The sequence below is a fragment of the Carassius gibelio genome, chromosome B20 (assembly GCF_023724105.1).
Source record: "Carassius gibelio isolate Cgi1373 ecotype wild population from Czech Republic chromosome B20, carGib1.2-hapl.c, whole genome shotgun sequence".
NCBI classification, from domain to species: domain Eukaryota; kingdom Metazoa; phylum Chordata; class Actinopteri; order Cypriniformes; family Cyprinidae; genus Carassius; species Carassius gibelio.
Window position 1 is genome coordinate 6,553,219 of NC_068415.1, and position 21,450 is coordinate 6,574,668.

The following is a 21,450-nucleotide window of genomic DNA, read 5'->3' on the forward strand; positions in this document are numbered from 1 at the left end:
ATGCTGTTCTTTTTCATAGGCCTATAATGAAAATAAATTGTATCCAGGGCTTGACATTTTTAGAGCTTGATAGTCTCTCGTGGCTATTCATGTACATTATGTGGAAAAGAGTGTGTGAACATTCTGCGAAGTATCTTCTTTGATGAAAGCAAATCACATGAGGTTTTAGCGACATGAGGGTGAATATGATGGCAGAACTTTTATTTATGGATGAACTATCCCTTTAAAGAGGAAAAGTATGATCAGATCATGTGGATTTACTTCTGGTTTTGGGTATGTTGACAGCCGCTGCCTTAGCTTTTGGAGCTGTGAAGCAGAGAGCAAATTTAATTCTGCGATATTCATCGCTATGATTATAAAAATCATTTGAAACAAGTATTTCAGGGTATGATGATATAAAAAAGCAGGCACACATTGTGCTTGTTCTTTTTTTTACCTTTCTTTGCTTTCTCTAGTCTTGTTCTTCTTGCAGCCTCTTTTTCTGATGAGCAAATGTCAGATAAAAAAAACCTCTATATTTAATTTTCTGATTCGAGTAAAAAACAATAACTCTGATGTAAAGAGGGCTACTGCACCTTTTCTCTGTTTAAGCAGGGGTTCCCTTCTCTTAGTCTCTGCTTCTGGAGAATGAAAACATATGATAAAAATATAACTTAGCTTTCAGATGAAAACATGAATGATTATATTCAGATTTGATTAATTTTAAAATAATTGTCAAACTTTACAGTGTTTGCTGGCGTAATGAGAACAGTGTGTCAAAGGAACAATAAAGGACATTTAATTGGAAACATATATTTTTCTTTTTTATTACCTGTGGAAATAAACACAATAAAAATTAAATTTGAATTTAGGAATATATTAATGTCCTGAAGTGAAAATTTGGCATGAAATGTTCCATAATGCTGTTGGCTCACAATTATATATATATATATATATATATATATATATATATATATATATATATATATATATATATATATATATATATATATATATAGCATTATTAATTACATTTATTTAACCATTTTTAAAGCACATAAATACAATTTATCAATAGATTAGTCTACTACTTCTAGTTTTGCACAGGCTTGTTGAGCTGTACTGCTATAGCAAGCAGTTTGCTGTAGATATTGGCAGTTGCCTTGAGCTAAACCAGCTTTAATCAAACAAAGCAATGCATCACATACTCTTGTGCTCAAGGGTGACTCTTTTAGCTGTGAAATGAAAAACATGAACAAAGACTTTAATCAGACCAAACTGCTTTGTTTAGAGAGAGTTGAAAATTGTCTGCAGCAACAGTTCACTTCATAATGACTAAATCAATGAAAGCCTACTGTACACTGATGATGAAAAAAGTCTTTACTAGATCTATACTCAACTGATGTTGCAATATATTATACTGCTCTACAAATAAGCACATTAAAGCAGAAATACTCCTAATGTCCTAAAGTATTCCTAAGAGTCAGGGCTTAAAAAAAAAAAAAAAAAAAAATATATATATATATATATATATATATATATATATATATATATATATATATATATATATATATATATATATATATATATATATATATATAAAATTATTATTATTATTATTATTATTATTATTATTATTATTATTATTATTATTATTATTATTATTATTATATTACAAATAGATTTAAAAAAGATATACAGATATGCACCAGGGGGCACTATTGTGTTTGTCAAAGCTACTGGATGAAAGGATATATTTTACTGATATAAGATACTTTAGTGATTACTGTTTTATAATAGGTCAAAGATGATATCATATACTTTTTATTTATTTAAAATTAAGCTTACTAAAATAGACAAACTAAAAGGCCATATTGTCCCTAAAATACGAGTTACATGTTATAGACTTATGTTTATAGAACTGTTGTATAAAAATCTGTGGTCTCATGCCTATGATTAAATAAGGACTAAATATGTAGGTCATTATTGAAAAATCTATTCTACTTAAACTATTTAAATGTATTGTTATATTCTAATTATTTTAAAATCACTATATTTGCATGGCCAAACATAACCCATTATACTCAAAGAAAAAGATACTTAAAGTTTTTTTATTTATTTCTATTATTAGCTTATTGTAATTGTAAATAAATAAATAAAATAAAAATGTAAATAAATAATTATTAGCTGCAATAAAAGTATTTTATTGAATAAACACACCTCTTTTCTTTACTTTATCAGGTTCAGCTGGAAGAAAAAAGGAGAAAAAGGACAATGAGTAACTATTACTGTACCTCTTAGTTCCACTAGATGGAGACTGTGAGTGAACACGTTTGTCTGAATAATAGTTAGGAATCACTTTACAAAAATACAAACCACCAAACATGGCTTTTCTGGGCTCATTAGTGGCCAAGGTTTTGTCTAGCAATTTCAGACACGGTTAGGGAGAGAGAAAAAATGTCATCTTGAAGCACAGCTATTTTTTATTGAAATTCTGTTCTTTAAGCACGATCAAGTAAAATTGTAAAATAAATAGTATTTAGTAGAAAGCACAATGATATAGGATTAGAGTAAGGATTAACTGTCAGCAAAGGAGCACATATCTATGAATTTCTGTATCTGCTGATACAGAAATGACCAAAGCGGTCCATAATAGATCTATGATTTATCCATGACACATGGCCAGTGTGATTTCCTATAGAATGACTCCGTTATGCAGAAAAATGAAAATATGCCCAGGATTTCTTAAATTATATTTTAAAACAACATGCATGATATTGACCTTGCAAGTCAATACCAAATACCTTTTTCTTCCTTTGGTTTAGTGTCTTGGGCTTTTTGAGGCTCTTTTTGTACTACTGAATGCATACAAGGACAGGTAGAGGGCTCTTTTTGTTTGTCTGGATGCAAACAAATAGAAAATAGTGAGTGTCATTATAGATTACAGTGATTCATTTCATTTCTTGCCTGTTTTAGCCATCTCACATGAAACATCGGCTCTGATGTTGTGTGTGTTTTGCTGGCACAACCAGACTTACTTGTCAAAACCACAATCAAATCAATTGCAAAAAATCTATTATGACGTACATGAACAAAAAAATGATGAAAGTGTTCAAAAAAGACACAGACTAATAAGAGGTGTATTAGATTAGCCTTGTTTAAATCAACACAGGGATGATAAAGATCGCATTAGCAGCCAAACACGGAGATAAATGTCTTCTACAGCTTAATATATTGATGTCATTATCTTTAAAAACTATAATGTGCTTATGACATCAGAGGCCGATGCCAGATTTTATGTCCATAAATCAAAATGTTATTACAAAAATTAATTTTTAAAGTGGTGGTAGTAAATCACAGGATACAAATATGACACCATCATTATAAGTTTGGATAGCATAAATTTGTCAGAATTAATGTGACAATTTTTGATTAAATGCCAGCCCATCAGTAAAGAGATTGGATTATTGTAACAAGATGGAGGCCAGCTAAAAATAAAAACAGGTTGACAACCTCGCCAACAAACGGAAATTAACAATAATGACATATCTGAGGATACTGGCTGAGAAGCAGAGAAAGGTTTTTAGTGGCTGTGAGAATTCCAAGAAGTCTCTTTGGATAATAATTATATTGAAATTCAAAAAGCTGGTTTTGATTGTGTTGCTTACATGCTCGCGGGGAATTACAGGGAGGTGTCATTCAAAATGCCTTTAACCTAAAATGCTAATGCCATTTTTGATATCAGTCAACCCTGCAGCCGAGTACACAATCTGTGTTATTAAAACAGCATGCATTCTTTCTTCCTTCCACTGTTTTCTCACTGACCTTTGGTGCAGAATTTTATTAGCTAATAAAATGCATTTACTCTTTTCTGATTAAGATCAACAGGGGTATTGAAAGCTGTAAGATAGGATATTATCATTTTGACTTTGATTTGCCATTGAAACTTCATATATTGAATCTGTGCAGATTTCTGTATGAAATTACTTAGGATAAATTCAATAAACAGTTGTGCTTCTTTTGCACATTAAACCAAAATCACAATCCAGTGTAACTAGACTGCATAAGAATAGCGCTGCTCCATGTGTATTTAAAGTCACCGTCACTAATTTCTGAAAGAAATGGATAAAAAAATAAAATAAAATAATACAATTAAATTCAATTAAGCAACACTATACACACTGTAATTGTGTACTGACACTCTTCTCTTTTTAAAAATACAATAACAATTAAAGAAAATAAAACTTAGATAAAAAAAATAAAATGTTTCTCTATTTAGAGACAATAGCAGCACTTACATTTTAATGGTGTACTGACCTTTTAAATAAAATAAAATAAAATAAAATAGACTTTTCTCTATTTGGGGACAAAAGTAGCATTTGCACTGTAATTGTGTACTGACCTTTTAAATAAAATAAAATGAAATAAAAAAAAATGTCTCTATTTTGAGACAAATGTAGCATTTGAACTGTAATTGTGTACTGACCTTTTAAATGAAATGAAATGAAATAAAAATAAATAAATAAGTTACTCTATTGAGAAACAATAGCAGCACTGTAATTATGTACTGACCTTCTTTTTCAGCCTCTGCCGCAGGTTTCTCTACTTCTTTTTTTTTCACTTCCTCGGCTGCCGGTGTTTTAAGAAATAAAGCAAACACAATAAAAGGTGAGTGTCACAGTCCAGAAAGAAAATAGAAAGACAAAAGACACAGACATCACACACACAGACACATCCACACAATGCCAACTTTGATGTTCAGATCTTTTTTGTACTCTGTTTGTGCTTTCTGTGCAGACTGTTCAACCCCATGGGTCAAAATGGATCTCTTCAAGTCCCACATTTTTGCTCTCTCTCCCCTAACAACAGGCTGCTTTCTCTCGGCAGAGATTTATTCTGTTGTGTGAAACATATCTAATGATGTTCTTGATAGAGGAATGACAGAGTATCTGCTGTTTGCCTGCAGGCAGGGCCGAGATTCTCATTTTTCTGGCCTGCTCTCTGCAGTAGATGGAACGGGGGTGATGTTATTGCTGTAATTTTCTGCGGCGCACAACATTCTAAAGAACTAAAGTCCAAAGTAGTAAAGTCAAAAACAAGTCAAATCTATTTGAGTTAACCTTGTCAATAAAACAGATCAGCACGCCGAAACCCTGTGATATTTTTGGACATGAAACAGATGGGAAAAGACTCCAGAATATTCCTTGATGATGGAGCCAAAGCAAGCACACACACTACACTAAGGACATTTTACAACCAGACTTTATTGCTGGCATTTATTTATTGAATAAAACCGAATTATACACTTTTAATACTCTTCAATAAAATAAAATACACCCACACACAAACACACACACACACACATATATATTTATATATTTATGATAGCACACACACTGTAAAAAGCAAGCACACAGTAAATGCCCACAAGCTTTACATGCATTTGTAATCTGCTCATTGCACAAACAGCAGGAGACTGAATGCAAATCAATATGTTGTTGCAAAATCACTGTAGATAAAAAACAGACTCTCAACATGTACTCAACTAGAAAAGTACAGTTTGAATGGCACCTTGTCTAAATGTTTATCAGTTAAAGATCGCTATGGTTTCTAAAGGTGCTCTTGAATGGACAGTATAATTAGTTTTTTTTCTTTACCAAAAGTATTTGAACCTCTCTGTATAAGTATCAGTTCTCTGTATTCCTGTGGGACCACTGTGTATGTCACTGTGTTCCAGTGTTGTCTCTGCAGGCACAAGCACACCTCATTCTGTTGTTCCCAGACAGAAGCAGCAGCAGTCAGTCCTCTGAACTCATCTGAGCTCTGTGTCTGTGATTCTGCTGTGTCATACACTGTCTCAGAGCGGGATTAGATTCCCATCTCGCAATACACACATGGCTTTATCCCCAATCTCCTCTCCAGATTTTATTCTGATACCCAGTAGGATCCTATGCCCTCAGGAGGAATTCAGTAAAATTCTAGTTCAACAACATATCGATAAATCAAATAACAAGAATAATTGGAAAGGGAGGAATGCATCTCACAGGAGAAAATCATACCATGGAGAATCTTTGTGCTTTTTGTGCTTTCATTTCAACATGGCTGAGGTTATATATTTTTTGCATTATTAATGATTTTGTGGTGTTCGGCCAGATAGGATGACGCTGGTCAACTTCTAAATGGAGCCATAAGGAAGTCTTTGGAGATCAAAGTTTGAGACTTGAAGGTCTGCTCAACCCTCACATCCATAGCCACACACATACACACACAGACACACACACACACATGCCCTCTTCTTCCTCTTGGGGAAGTCGTGGCCTAATGGTTAGAGGGTTGGACTCCCAATCGAAGGGTTGTGAGTTCTAGTCTCGGGCCGGACGGAATTGTGGGTGGGGATAGTGCATGTACAGCTCTCTCTCCACCTACAATACCACGACTTAGGTGCCCTTGAGCAAGGCATCGAACCCCCAACTGCTCCCCGGGCGCCGCAGCATAAATGGCTGCCCACTGCTTCGGGTGTGTGCTCACAGTGTGTGTGTGTGTTCACTGCTCTGTGTGTGTGCATTTCGGATGGGTTAAATGCAGAGCACAAATTCTGAGTATGGGTCACCATACTTGGCTGAATGTCACTTCACTTTCTCCTGCATCCACCGCCATCAGGCTTGTTGATCAACACTCCTCCACAGTCAATAACCTTGGAGCTCATTAGTGTTGGCATAATTTTATCATTTTAATTCTGGTTCATTTTATATGCTTCATGCAAGTAAAATGTTGCTATGTTTGCTACTGTACCTTTAGCAATCGGTTCTGGTTTTGGTGCTTTTTCTGCAGTTTCCCCTTCCTCTGTGCTTGAATCCTTTTCATCCAGCTCTTCTTCTTTCAGGGTTCTTATGTCTTTGAATAAACAAGCAAACATAGTTATAAGGCTCGCCAGATAGTCTTCACAACTTTAAGTAACCAGTAGCAATTTCTTTTCCTTTGACCTGTTATTCTTGAACGCTGCCAAGCGATTTTGGCAGAAGCTCAAATTTTCAATTGTTGGTGGCTAGATTGCATTAGCATTTCAAAGAGAAATATAATCAGATTTAATTTACATTCAGGAAAATTGAATAATTTTCAATTACTCTATTGAGACATAGTCATTCAGACTTCATTAGCAATATCAGCGGCGAGTTAGGAGCTGGAACAGGTGGTTTAGTTTTGCGCAAAGTGAATTAGCAAGTCAGCTAAATTAAGTTAGCAAGGTAAAGTCAAGCTGCCCTATGTTTAACTACCATTAGCAAAAAGCAAAATGTATAAGCTGTATCCATAAAACTTACCAATGGCTTAATGTGCAGCTGCTACTAAGACAATGATTATGACCACTAATTCTAACTTTTTATTCATTCTAGCCTTAATAACCTATTTTGATCTCTTTTGAAAGTGCATCTACATTTGGCTTAACCCAGTGTTTCATCCAGAACTTTGATGCCCTTGAATGACCCCTTTGGAGACAAGTGTTTGGTGACAGCTTACTTGAAAGCAGTCTCTCATGGATTCTAACTGTTTCACTGGCAGCTGAGCAGCAATGCACCAGCTGCTGTTCTTTGATCAACACAGCATGAATTAGACTTCAATCACAAACTCAAATGGGGTCCTTTCCTACCAGCATATTTTGGATATGTATAGTAGTGAACTTTGCCTAAACTATTTTTGTGTGATGGCAATGTCTAAATGATTGAAGTGCTTGGTTAAAATCTATAAGACCTACAGGCAGTACATTTGAGTTTTTATACAGTTACAGATTTATAAAGAGTTCCGACTTTCAATTCTTATATGGTTTCCTAACAGTTCCTGTTCTTTTGCCACTTTTAAGGAATATTGTAAATAAATGCATAAATAAAATCCAGTAAATGGCTGTATATGTACAATAAAAGAATAAAACGTAAACAAACAGAATGTGTTAAAATACTGAATTAATTATTTTACATAATACTATTGAAAAAAGGCAATGCATTCACCAATAAGTGTTGACGTATTAGAGTAATTCACTCTGGAATCAGATAACATTGGTTACGTTGAAATTTTTTGATTCACTAGAAAGAAATCTTAGAATGATTCATTCAAGAATTGGACTACGTAAGTAGCACTAGTGTAAGAACTGACTCAAGAGTCACTCCATTGAAAATCGGATTACATAGGTTGGGTTGTATGTGTTTGATTCACTAAAAAGAACAATTTCAGAGTGAATCGTTTGGGAATCGGACTATACTGGTTGCGCTCTGTTTTTGGTCCACAAAAAACTCCAAGTCATTCCTTTGGAAAATGGACTACACTGGACACACTGTATGTTTTTGATTCACTAAAAAGGACCAGTAAATAAAAGTTATTTGGGAGTCAGACTACATTGATTATGCTGGTCATTTTACGACATAAATTCATTGATGGTGCTGCAGAACTACTGAATAAACCCAGGAAACTGCAACAATATTTTATGCTACCCTGATGAATCAGCAGAAGAATGCATGTCCCAAAACTTTTATTTAAAAAAATCTATATATTTAATTACTGGCTATATTATTTTGACACGGACACATTAAAAAGATTCGCAAAAACAAACAAATAAAACGAAACAAAAATTGACCATCTTTTAGAGTCAAAAACCAAATAATCTTGGTACCTTTCTCAGGTGAAGAGCCATCATCTTCATCAGCCACCACTGTTGACTCATCTCCACCTAGTTCGGAACTAACTACAGGTGTTGTTACTATAATAGCATCATCATCTTCCTCATCCTCACCCCTTATCTGTTCCTCTCCCTCCTCTTTTCCCTCCTGCTCCTCCTTATCTGCAACATCATCTAGCTCAGGCTTCTCAATAACACCCTCAACCTCACTTGTTATATCTTTTTCAGAGTCAGCGTCTTTCAGTCCAGCACCAATCTCATCTTTAAGACTGCCTTCTGTTACCTCACCATGATCCTCAGCTAGATCTTTTGCTATCTTATCATCATGGTCATCATATGGGATATCAGTTGCGGCTAAGCCATCTTGTGAGTCAGCTAAATCAGCTACTGCATCATCAGCTTTAGCAGCACTCTCCTCTATGGTTGTTAATAGCTCTGAATCACCATCAGCCATAAGAAGTATAGGTTCCTCACCAGTTTCTGGCGCTTCAACATCAGTGACTGTAGCACCAGCATCAGCTACAATACCAAGAGCAATGGCGATATCAGCCTCTTCAACCTCATCGTCATCATCTTTCTCCTCACTTTGGTCAAGATCAGTAATGTCATCTACTTCTTTTTTCTCTTCATCATCTTCTTCCTCAGGTGGTTCTTTATCTACCTCAGTTTTGTCCTCCTCCTCCTCATCAGCTGCCTCAGCTTCTTTAGAAGTGACTTCTATCTCCTCATAAGGTTTAGCAGGGATAGAAGCATCTTCCTTTTCGACAGCAGGAGCAGCAGCAGCTTCCTCTTCCTGTTCTTCTTTCTTCTCAGCATTAGCTTCCTCTTCCTCCTTACCTTTTCCCACAGCTTCTTCTGCTGCTTCGTCCTCCTCTTCATCTTCTGCTTCTTCCTCAGCATCTGCCTTCTCTTCCTCCCTTTCTTCCTCTTCTTTTCCCTCCTCCTCCACAGCTTCCTTTGCTGCTACTTCTTCCTCCTTCTCCTCCTCCTCCTCCTCCTCCTCAGCATCTGCCTTCTCTTCCTCCTTTTCTTCACCCTCCTCTTCTATTCCCTCCTCCTCCACAGCTTCCTTTGCTGCTGCTGCTTCCTCCTCCTCTTCTTCTTCTTCTTCTTCTCCCTTTTCCTCTTCTTCATCCTCTTCTTCCTCCTCTTCGATCTCATCACCATCTTCGTCTTCTTCTTCATCCTCATACTCTTCATCTTCTTCTTCCTCCTCCTCCTCATCTTCTTCAGCAAGCCCCTCATCTTCTTCCTCCTCCTCCTCCTCATCTTCCTCATACTCCCCTTCCTCTTGTAACATCTCCTTGGCCCGTATCTCTGCAACTATATCATTAGGTTTTCAGAAACATTAGTGAAGCTGTAAGAATAGAAGAAACCAAAAGCCTCACTGTATTTGCCAGAAGCAAAATAATATATGGCTAGACATACACAATACAATGCATAACATATCAGATGTTATATTATGCATCATACGTGTTTTACTAGTTGAATACTCAGAAAACATGCAAATAGCTACATCTAAAAAATATATATATATTTGCAAATGTTGATGGATAAAAGAATACATTGCTCAGCTTGGTGAGACCTCTTAGTCAATGTCTGTTAAAGTTGGCATTGAAACTGAAATTGCGATCATCTTTTCTTCTATTGTGACATGTGACAGTTTTGAATTCATATTAACAACTGAGGTGATTACGTATTTTTGAACACTAACCCAGAAGCTAGCATCACCCTGGTTCCCTTGCCATTGGCTTTTGGATTATTGCAGAACATAAACTCAATGACCAACAAAGTTTATGTTTCTTACACATTTTGATCATCTTCACGAATGAACACAACTCAATTGTAAGCTTTAAACAAACTATACCATGGTTTCATGACTTCAGTATCACCACCATTAAGTTTCTGGCAGCTCTTTTAATCTTTACTTAAAAAAACATTGTCTCTATTGAGATGGAATAGTAATTAACACAATGAAGCTGTAAAAGTGGACTAGTAAATGGATGTTTTTTTTTCTGTTAGGCATAATGTTCCTGACAACCTCTGTAGTCACATGCAATGGTTAACAACTGCTTTTTTAAAGACAAGTAAAAAATAATAATAATTTGAGGTATTACTGATGTGTTGTTCTTCATAGAATAAAAGGTTAAAATGAGTTTGTTGAGCTTGTGTTAACCACAGACCTTATTTCAGGCATTTAACCAAACATCCTTTCAGAAATCCCATTAATTTCAGAATGATGGAACCAGAAGGGTTAAAATGCTAACTGGTTACCAGGTCTTAGCCCACAAGAATACATAAGGTTTTTTTTTTTTTTTTTTTTTTTTCTGTTTCCTCTTTCTACACAGGAAGGAAAACAGCAGTCTTAAACCATATCATTGCATCTTTATGAGGTTCTTTGAGCATTGTACAATAAAATGCATTGCAAAAGGGCAGTTCACTGCAGCTAAAATTACTGTGTGACTGCAGGGCATATAGCATCTTCTTAGAACAATAATTATGGTTTATCATATTCCTCCAGTGACACTGCCCATATGTCTAAGGAGTGCACAGCTAATTTCCTGGTCTCTTAGGTGTCCCTATGTCAGCAATTATGGACTGTACCTTTAAAGAAAACTGGGCCACACCAAGTTATGAGTTCCCTTAAGTGTTAATATGACAAATGACAGCCAATGTCTTGCCCATATAATCAAATACAGACTTTTATTATACACACGTGAGACTATTTTTATTCACAAACATTTGCATTAGCTGAAACTGATAATTGTGTTTAGATGCTTCCTGCATTAGCTTTACCATTTAGAGCTTAATGATCATTTCATGAAGATGTTAATGAACAAATACATGCAGCTTTATGGAACACTGATTAGCATGTGGAGCATAATTAGGGTGTGTGAAAACAAAGGGAAAAGATTATAAATGGCACTAAATGTAACAACACAATCAATGGCAGCATAATGCCCATTCTCCATAAAATACTCTAATGCTTGCCCTCCTAATGCAAATGTAATATAAATGTGTTAATTACAGACTCAAGCAAACTGTTATCTGTTATGCTGATGGTTTATGTATTCTCTAATGAATGCAATCTCATCAAGCGCACTTCAAGACACAAACCTTTTTTCCTCGGTGGCAAGAATTCTCCTAGAGGAGAGAGACACAGAACATATGAACAACTGATTAAATTAACGTGAGGTTTAATGCATGGTATAAAAATGCAGTTCTTTATGCGGCATATCACAAGAAGAGGGGGAAATAATAGGACAATTTTTTTGTGTATTTACTTATTTTTAATTATTTTGTTTTACTGTTTTTGAATTGAAAGGTAAAAAAAAAAAATGAAAATATGTAAAAATTGTTTAAAAAAACAACTTTTTATTTTATTTTAGTTATCTAATTTTTATTTTATTTAATACATTTTTTAATACACGAGTTTTTTGGCCTTTAGTTAAGTTTTTGTTTTATTGATTTCTGCCCTTCATAAAGTTTGTGCACCACTGATCTCACAGGTCCCCTTGTTTAATAGTGTAAAAATTTAGCTTTTCTTCTTTCTTTATCCTTAAGCCACTGAGACATACTTTAAAACATGATACTGACTTAGTAATGTAATTAAACATAATTAATCATAACATCATTAAATGGATAATCCCTATGATTTTTATTTTTTATTAATTATTTATTTATCGTAAATCACAAAAGAAGATTTAGGACAGTATATTCATGGATATACTGTAAAGAAAGTTAATGATGACCACAGGATTTTAAACTCCAAAAAGTGAAGTGACATTCAGCCAAGTATGGTGACCCATACTCAGAATTTCTGCTCTGCATTTAACCCATCCAAAAACAGCAACAACAACAAAAAGCACCATTAAAGTATAAGAAAACAAGTGCACATATAGTCATATCATCCTGTCATATTTCATTTCTGCTATTTCAATAAGTAGAAATCTGGCATGTCAATGGCTGTAAAAGAGTAGAAAATTCTTAGTAATCAGAATTTCAGCCTGTTCCTTATGTGCTTTGTCATGCCCTTTTATGAATTTTTGAACTTAAGAGCTGCAAGTCACCATTCACTTTGCATTGTATGGAAATACAGTGGCGACTGCATTCTGCAAAACATATTTTTGACAGAAGAAAAAATCTGTACAGGGGAATGGAACAACTTGAGGGTGATTTAATCTTTTTAAGATCATAAAGGATCATTGATCATTTACACTGCTTTGGGAGAACACTATTTTATAGCCTTGAATGTGATACTCCAAATCCAGCAAAAAATATACAAAAAATAAAATAAAAATAAAAAACAAACAATAACAGCCCAAATAACAGACAAAATATCCACCCTCCCAGGCAACTAATAATAGCTCTTCAAAAATTGCTTTTAATACTTTCTCAATTAACAGCTGAAAGTCTCACTGACCTAATGTGAGAAGCGTTTTGTGGAGAGATATGCATATTTATTTAGTTCAGCAGTAATGTATGAATTTTCAAAACGTCTTACTGAATATTATTATTTGTGCCAAACAGCACTTCACACCCTATAAGTGCTGTCACACTTTAAATGTAGAATAAATGCTTTGGAATACTATGCAGAAGGACGTACAGCTCACAAGGTCACCAAAGAGAAAAGCTCTAATAATTGAATATTATATGAATAAAAGATGTGCAGAAGGCAACGGACACTGTCCTACCCTTAAAGATATGACTAGATTATTAATCTCACCTTGGTTTTACTTTATTTACTGTATGTGTGAAACTTTTTTAATATTGGAAAAATCACAAAGTGCACTTTTAAAATGATGCATTTCTTATTTGTGTAGGCTACCTGACCAAAGTGAAGCCCAGAGTTTGATACTAACCTTTTTTCCTCACAAAATGATGCTCACCTAAATTGGTAGAGGAGGAAGGAATACAGAAGACAGTGTTAGAGTAGAACCTACAAAATAGATCTTTTGAAACATTGATGAGGGGTGAATAAATTATAAATGTGGATCAGAGAGGGAAAGAGGATTGTCTGCAATTCACAGCACTTTATTCCTAGCCTCTAGAACTTCTATGAAAGAAAAAAAGGGCATGACAACACAAGTACACACACACACACACAGCACAGTCTTTTCTATCTTTTTTTAACACTTACACATTTAATTTGCATATGACAGGTTTAAATCTTAAAATTATTGTGAAGCTACCTTCATGCCTTTAAATGCATTCGTGTAAAATTAAAATGATTAATTAATCAGTTTGTTTGTCTGCTGAGCAATTTGATCTGCCGAGCCTGTTTTACTGTGGTCCATAAATAGATCTGTCAGTATTCAACTGAACAGCAAAGCATGGTGGATTTAGATAGAGGGTTGAAGTAATATTTTTCCTGATTAATATGACATTTCTAATTTCTAGAACTGATTATGAAATGTTGTTATATTTTGGATATCTGTGCTCATAATGTTAATAAATTGCCATTACTGTATATAGGGTAGCTACTATTATAGTAAATCAGGTTACGCACCATTCACAATTGACAACTGATTTGAAACCTAAATGGAAATTTGTATTGAGTTTATATATTTCATTGTATTTAAATAAACCTTTAAACCAGGGTGGAAGAACTGATATAATGTGAACATTTCATTTCCCAGAATGCATCACTTGGTCTGTCATTTTGATTCATATACAATACATAAGGGCCATTCAGTATTATAAAATAACAAGGCTTTGTTTGTATTAATCATAGGTTAATAGCTGTAATATTCCGTTTCAGGCAGCACACCATGTCGTGTTCAGTAATTGTTTTGTTAATTATATGGTTGTTCAAGCTAGTACTATCATACTGTACATACATAGCCTACATACAAATAAATGCACAGTAAATATAAATATATTAAGAGTTGTGTTAAAACCATAGACTCTAGAAAAACGTTGGAACACCACACAGGATGTTGCTTTACTGAATCAATTCAAAGAAATCCAATAGGAAATGCACAGATACCGTAAATTTAATTATTTAATTGTTTTACATTTATTGATAAATTGTTGTCTGAAGAACATTTTACATCACACTAATTCAGTTATGTTATCGTATGTTCGGTACTGTAACTTTAGAATCAAAACTAGGCGAGGTCCGATTCTCAAGTGAATCACTTTCAAAGCGGTTCTTATCAATGAATCGTTCAGAGCATATGGTTTAATGGGCGATCGGTTCGTGATTCAGAAGAGTGAATCAGTTACTCCGGCACTAATTATTTTAGAGCGCTTTCTAGCGCCATAACACGGAATGAAAAAGTACACAGAGAACCAACTATCTGGAAGAACACGTGGAACTAAATCCTATCGTTGGCAGACATGGACAAAGGTCTTTATGAAGTTCATCACTTGCACGTGCTGCTCGTGAACGACCCACTGCGGCAGGTAAACACACCTTTCAGCCATAGTTTGAATACACTATCCTTCTAGGTACTAATAAAACGGTGAAACGCCAGCACTAGTAAAGCATTCTGGGATATTATGCATTCGTTATATATAACAAACTGATATATATATATATATATATATATATATATATATATATATATATATATATACACAAAACACAACATATATATATATATATATATATATATATATATATATATATATATATATATACACAAAAACAAATTATACATAGGCCTATATAAGTTGTCTATGTGCATGTTGTGATCAGACTGTATAGTCTTGCATTCTTGCATTTTTTGTTTTGTTTGTTTGTTTATTTTGCTGAGATGATCTACATAAAATGCTGCTGGTATGTTAGGTAACCATCAATTTAAAAAGCATTCATTGATAACTGTCTGGAGCTATTGAGGCAATGTGGCAGTCAGTCCACATGCATTTATTTTAAATGATCACCTCAAGGTGACTTTTATTAGGAATCTTACCCAAGCGTGTTATTGGTTCAACAATCTTGGCAATGTCACTATTGTGTCTCTCTCTCTGCTTTGAGCTCCCTTTATGAATGTTTCTGAAAGTGTGAATATATGTATACTGTTCTCTGACAGTCCCATAAACATTTATTTCTGCTGTATTTCAACTAGATGGTTCCAAACGTGTGTGTTCTTATGATAAATATACTCCTAGCTAAATGTAGTAATGTAATGTAAAGTCATGTAGATCTTAAAATGCTTATAATGATGAGTCTTGAGGCGTTGTGTTAATTGATTACAGTTATGTGGTCACTGGTAATTAACCAAAATGTAAAATCCATTAAAATGTAGATTCATTACTTCATAGGCCTTATTTAATCTTAATAGACTCTACTTATCTTCTGAGATTCTTTAGATGAAAGCAAATAGGCATATATTTGCCTATAATAAAATAATTGGGTTTAATGGCAGCCTTGTTTGCTATTTTACTAAGCCTCTATACCCTCACTGTATACTCTTTGGATAGTCTTGTAACAGATGTGAAGCATTTTCAAGGTCAAAGAAGTCAGGTGAAAGTTAACTCCACTAATCTAAACTTGATACAAAATCAGGGTAAAAAGTAGAGGAGATTGAGCACCTAATGAACATTGCTTATGACCTTTCTAAGTGCATCTGTGGTTGAAGACGGGGCCATATGAGCTACCCTCAATGAGACCACAATGACCCATTAGCTTCCAAAATTAAAAGAGGGGAGATTGAGATATCTCAGGTTGTTTTGCTTCTTAATATTTTCTGAGATTTATTGTTCTCCCTTTGTGACAGTTTTTCTTTATTTTAAGGTCTACTAAATGACTCCTTTTATTTGATTTGATCAAAATAATGCATCATTTGTTATATATATAAAAAATCTTAATCAGTATTGTTTTGCTGTTTTCCAATAAAATATACAGAGTAAAAATCTTAAAAGCAATAATTTTACAATTATTTTTTTTTTAAATTGAGAATTAATAAAATAAAATAAATACTATAAGAGCACTGTTTGAAAGAAAATACTATTTCACTCTTTCTACTTTAAAATGTCATATTAGTTTAATGTGCTACGTGCTGTGTCTTTGTAATTGTGGAATTTGCTTGCAATTTTTGACCAAAGTTATTTTTACACCTTTTTTTGTGGGTGCTTTCAGTTTCTTTATTTCAGTGTACTTAAAAATGCAAGATGTTAAGACTTAGACTTTCAGAGAATGAATATTGAATTAATTGTTTATTATTATTATTATTATTATCATCACATTTTCTTGAAAGGTTTGCTTAAAATTACAATTACATAAAATAATAGATGTAATATACATTCTCTAAAACCTCTTATGCAATTTTTCTCACATTATTTTGTCTAATACTGTAAATTAAATGTTTTCCCTGAAAACAGACAACAATTATGATCAATAACATTGTTTATATTTATCCTCACCACAGAACGTAACTTTTGCCATTATTATAACCTCATTATTTTATTATATTACACTGTATTTTTTTATAATATAATTGAATCTATTCTCTATATATATACTGTCTTAGTGCTTAAATGAAATTCTGTACAGTAGTATGTTGTCCTCTTTGGATCAATTGCTAGTGCTTGTATTCTTATTCGTAAGTTTCTACATGTATCTGCTAAATGAATGCGCATTAATGAAAATATTTTTAAATCAGTTTTACCAAGTATGTGTAAGTCTTTGTGAATCTAACACTGAATAAATATACTATCAAAAGAAACCAAGAAGATTTGACGTGAGAGATTAACGACAGAGATGTGATACTGTTTTGTTGTATTTTTATTGTTATTTTGTAGAATCACACATGTGGCACACAGAGTTAGGGCTGACAGTTCCTGGTAGAAATTCCTCGTCCTCTTTCTCAAAACTCTTCATTGTAGTGTAAAGCTGTAAAATAGTGACCCATCCTTTAATATTTCTTGGTTATGAAACACATCATGTAGAATTTTCTATCTGATAATATAATGTCAGAATGTAGACTGCCTTGAATAAGATATTGGCACAAATATAATCCATGATATTTAATCCCTCTGGGAAACCATTTAAAGCAGGTTTATTCTGCAGAAGGGGAAAAAGTGACCATAAAAGCAAGCTTAGATTTCTAATAAGACCTATTAGTACACATGGCTCGTCAGATCAAACCGCTGTGGGTTAGTCTGTGGTTTCTGAGATGCTGTTGATATTACAGTAAACACTTTGCTAATGTTGAATGAAGGCTACAACAATTTAATATACCTTCCTCCTCCTCTTCCGGTGCTACCAAATTAGTCATAAAAGTCAAGATCGATGTTATCCAATCGCTTGTGTCGTCCATGGCTTCGTTCACCGCCTTCATGGGATCAGAGCTGATGTGCTGAATACCCCCTAAGAGCATGTTTTAGACAGGGCATCTTAAGACACATATTTCCATATGCTCAACATACATGAACTTATAGCCATCTAGACTAGCTCTAACAACAGAAAAAAACTAAAACCTGTCACAGTCTTTTGTTAAAACTCTTCAAAACCACGTAAAGATCTTTAGCTGTGTAACATCTAGCTCAGGAAAAAAATGACATACAAAATACTCTAATATGGCCAGAATTATGTGGACACCTGAACCCTCAAACCATATTTCTATTGGAATTTCATTTCTAGTTGTAGTTATTGATGCTTGAATTGGAAATTGTTACGTTTTCCAAACTGTTTATAGTCTAGAAATCATTATATATATATATATATATATATATATATATATATATATATATATATAATTTTTTTTTTTTTTTTCTATTCTAATGTAATTGTATTAAATATACAGTCATGCACTTGTTTAAGGGTATTTTTATGGCCTGGAGAAGTTTTGTCATGCCCTGATAAACAAGTGTGCATTTGAGCATATTTATAGTATATTTATGTAATACGGGATTAAAACGTTTCTTTGGTTTTCTTACTCTTATATTAGATAGACAAATAAATGTTTTCCAGATATATACACGTGGAAAATATTTAAGTTGTATTAAATACATGAATACAATTTATTATGCTGAAGACAAAAGAAGATATTTTGAAGAATTTTGTTGTTGTTGATTTCCATAGTAAGCTAAAGAAATGCTATGGAAGTCAATGGGGACCATCAAATGTTTGATACCAGCATTCTTCAAAATATCTCATTTTATGTTCAACATAAGAAAGAAACTCACAAAGGATTGGAACGGCATTATAGGGTGAGTAAACAATTACAAACTGTTCATTTTTGGCTGAACTATCACTTTAATTGTATGGTGTACTGTATTTATGTATTTCATTAAAAGCAGGTGTTCACATACTTTTGGTCATGTACTGTATGTACTCTTCTTTTCACGGTATGTGTATGTGCTATCAACCCTGAATGACATCTTCAATAAGACAGACTGATGATTTCCAAATTCAGGAGTTAAAAGGACTGAACATCCACATGGCCGAAAACAGCTAGGTGCATGTATGTTTGCATATACAGCTTCAAATATAAATGCCAAGTCAGTAAAACTTGTTTTCATTTAGGGAGACTTTTGGGTTTTCCTGCTTTCAACTGCCCATCGACAGGAATGCTCATCATATTTCACACATCATCTTGTAGTGCCTGTCTGTCTGCAGTTATCAGCAGGCAAACAGCATGACCCGAGTCAAAGCCATTTTACCAGAAACCATTATGCAGGGGTGACGACGTGACAGCATGCACAGACTCCAGACTCCTCAGCCCTCCATTATAGCCTCTAAACACCCTCATGTTCACTACTGCTAGAATAAATTCGTATTTGATTATAAAATATTCTGGGGACCAGATGCTATAATCTGTAGTAGCTCTAAATTTCTCAAGCATGTGTTAAACTCAGCTTGTTAAATTACATTAGATGGGCAGTAAAGCTGTTTTAGTTGCTGAAATTTTGATTTATAACCTGTCTTCCATTGACCAGGCAAAGAGATCTCGCACCACTGATTTTGCAGTGTTTTTCTGTGAAATCGACATGTGAATATCTTTTCTCCAGATTAAACTGGCAAAGGAGTCACTAATAATTCACATGATTCACATTTATAGATCTACTAAAACATTTACCTTGACATTGAAAAGGGGTTATTTCTATTAAGAATGCTGCTTGAAGATGCCATTTAGGATGACTGAATTAAATTTACCGTTAATTTTGTTTCTAGTACCTTACAATGACCTTGGTTTAGTCATTTAATTAACTACTTCAGATTTGCTGCCTAAGACCACTCGGTAAGATAAAAGAAATAAGATGGCTTGCCTCTAAGGCTGCCTGCTTCCTTAAATGTTTTCCTGACACGGTGTGGCTGAGGTCCTGTTAGGATGAGAGACACAGAAGCAGAGGTGTGGGATAGTAACACACACATACTGTACACACACACACTCGTTGGGTCGTCTTCACTGAGCACGATCAAAACTGTAGGCAGGATAATCAGGGAAATTTAACCACCATTATAAATAAAACACAATCACACTTATGGCACAAAATCACAGGGAAGGTATGAAAAAAGACATATGGTATTAATCAACGTCACAGTGATTACAAAAACACTTCAGCTGATTGAAAATGAAACCGCAAACATTAACATTTCGCAAAAAAAAAATGAACAGGTAGAGGCAGGATACATATAGTGTGAATGTTTTATGCAAGACACTGTATTATAATTTTTTTTTTTTTTTTATAGGATTAACTAGTTCATGGCAAATTTAATTGTCACACTCTCTCTTTTCTCAGGTCTGCTTATGGCTGCATAGGAATTCAAGCCTCATAATGTAATTGTGACATCTCTGTAACATAGAAATGCTAATGCAATACTGATGAATTCAGTGACATTTGTTTGATTAACTTTTTAACCTACTTTATGGAAATTCAGTATTGCCCTCCAAGCTCTCACACTCAAAACTGACAACATTTTACATTTTTGGGTGCTTGAGTGTGACGTATAATCTCACAAATTACAAATTATATTTCTTTAATATCTCTAGAGAGCAATACGATTAAAATGAGAGCAAAGGGAAACTTTTACATATGCCTCCAGATTCTCATATATGTTTCCTTTAGAGGAATAACCTATAATCTTTAATGGGACCCCTCCAGCTATGTCTCAGGCTGATCAGATTTGCCAAGATGTGAAAAAATCTAACATGCTATATATAACTTTTCATAACATTTATGTGTTTATGCATGACATTTGTTTTCCTTTCCTTTTGTTTTTTTCCTAAAAAGAAAAAAACGAGACGACAGTTGATAGCTACATAACTGATCGTTCCAACAAATCTCTTGAGCTATAACAGATATCTGAACCATAGACATTTTTCTAGGGGCAATGCTGCTGAACCACTGAAATCAATATAAGAGACACAAAGCCATACAGATGAATGCTTAAGTAAAAATACAATGAGCTCAAACTGAATGGATGTCTTCACGTTTTATACATATCTTGAGGACAAAGTGCAGAGGGTCTGCTCTTCTTAATCAATGCAGAAATCATTTTCTTAATCTGGATTTTTTTTTTTGCCCAAACATCTTTTTCTAGTATAATATAGGCATAAGATTTTTTTAAATAGTAAAAGTACATATTTCTTAAATATGTATGTGTATGATTTTTCTTTTTTTTTTCAAATGTCATTGGTGGTAAGAAATCAATTTCTTAATGCACTTGATAATATTCTGCATATTTGAAAATCTAGCTCTGCAGTTTGTCATGGCTATGATATGCTGACTATGATTTTGCCAAGTAGGACATGCTGCCAAATGAAAAGTCTAAATGGTACAGTAGGTTGATCGTACTGTTGCTCAAGAAATGAAAGAACATGCCCTACTTGGCAAAGTCACAGAAAGCAGTATAA

At 33.9% G+C, this 21,450-nt stretch overlaps 2 protein-coding genes across 11 annotated transcripts in view; one reads left to right on the plus strand and one right to left on the minus strand.

The window, feature by feature from the left end:
• trdn (triadin) overlaps positions 1-21,450 on the minus strand; it is a 48,689-nt gene that overhangs the window by 18,328 nt on the left and 8,911 nt on the right. For 4 of the 10 annotated variants that reach the window (XM_052586889.1, XM_052586888.1, XM_052586887.1 and 1 more), the window contains exons 4-16: positions 19,862-19,915; positions 17,832-17,960; positions 13,507-13,533; positions 11,762-11,788; positions 9,119-9,967; positions 6,772-6,873; positions 4,552-4,608; positions 2,784-2,879; positions 2,200-2,226; positions 1,188-1,214; positions 576-620; positions 437-481; positions 262-306 (exon numbers count right to left, since the gene is read on the minus strand). In XM_052586889.1, the coding sequence (XP_052442849.1) occupies positions 262-306; positions 437-481; positions 576-620; positions 1,188-1,214; positions 2,200-2,226; positions 2,784-2,879; positions 4,552-4,608; positions 6,772-6,873; positions 9,119-9,967; positions 11,762-11,788; positions 13,507-13,533; positions 17,832-17,960; positions 19,862-19,915 (1,530 nt within the window). Of the gene's footprint in view, positions 1-261; positions 307-436; positions 482-575; positions 621-1,187; positions 1,215-2,199; positions 2,227-2,783; positions 2,880-4,551; positions 4,609-6,771; positions 6,874-8,638; positions 9,968-11,761; positions 11,789-13,506; positions 13,534-17,831; positions 17,961-19,861; positions 19,916-21,450 lie in introns of all 10 variants that reach the window. The other 6 variants (XM_052586886.1, XM_052586885.1, XM_052586891.1 and 3 more) reach the window with 5 other exon arrangements.
• Positions 14,847-21,450, plus strand: part of nkain2 (sodium/potassium transporting ATPase interacting 2) — a 167,665-nt gene continuing 161,061 nt past the window's right edge. The window contains exon 1 of the mRNA XM_052586900.1: positions 14,847-15,052. Coding sequence (XP_052442860.1) covers positions 14,987-15,052 — 66 coding nt within the window. The 5' untranslated portion in view covers positions 14,847-14,986. The remainder of the gene's footprint in view (positions 15,053-21,450) is intronic.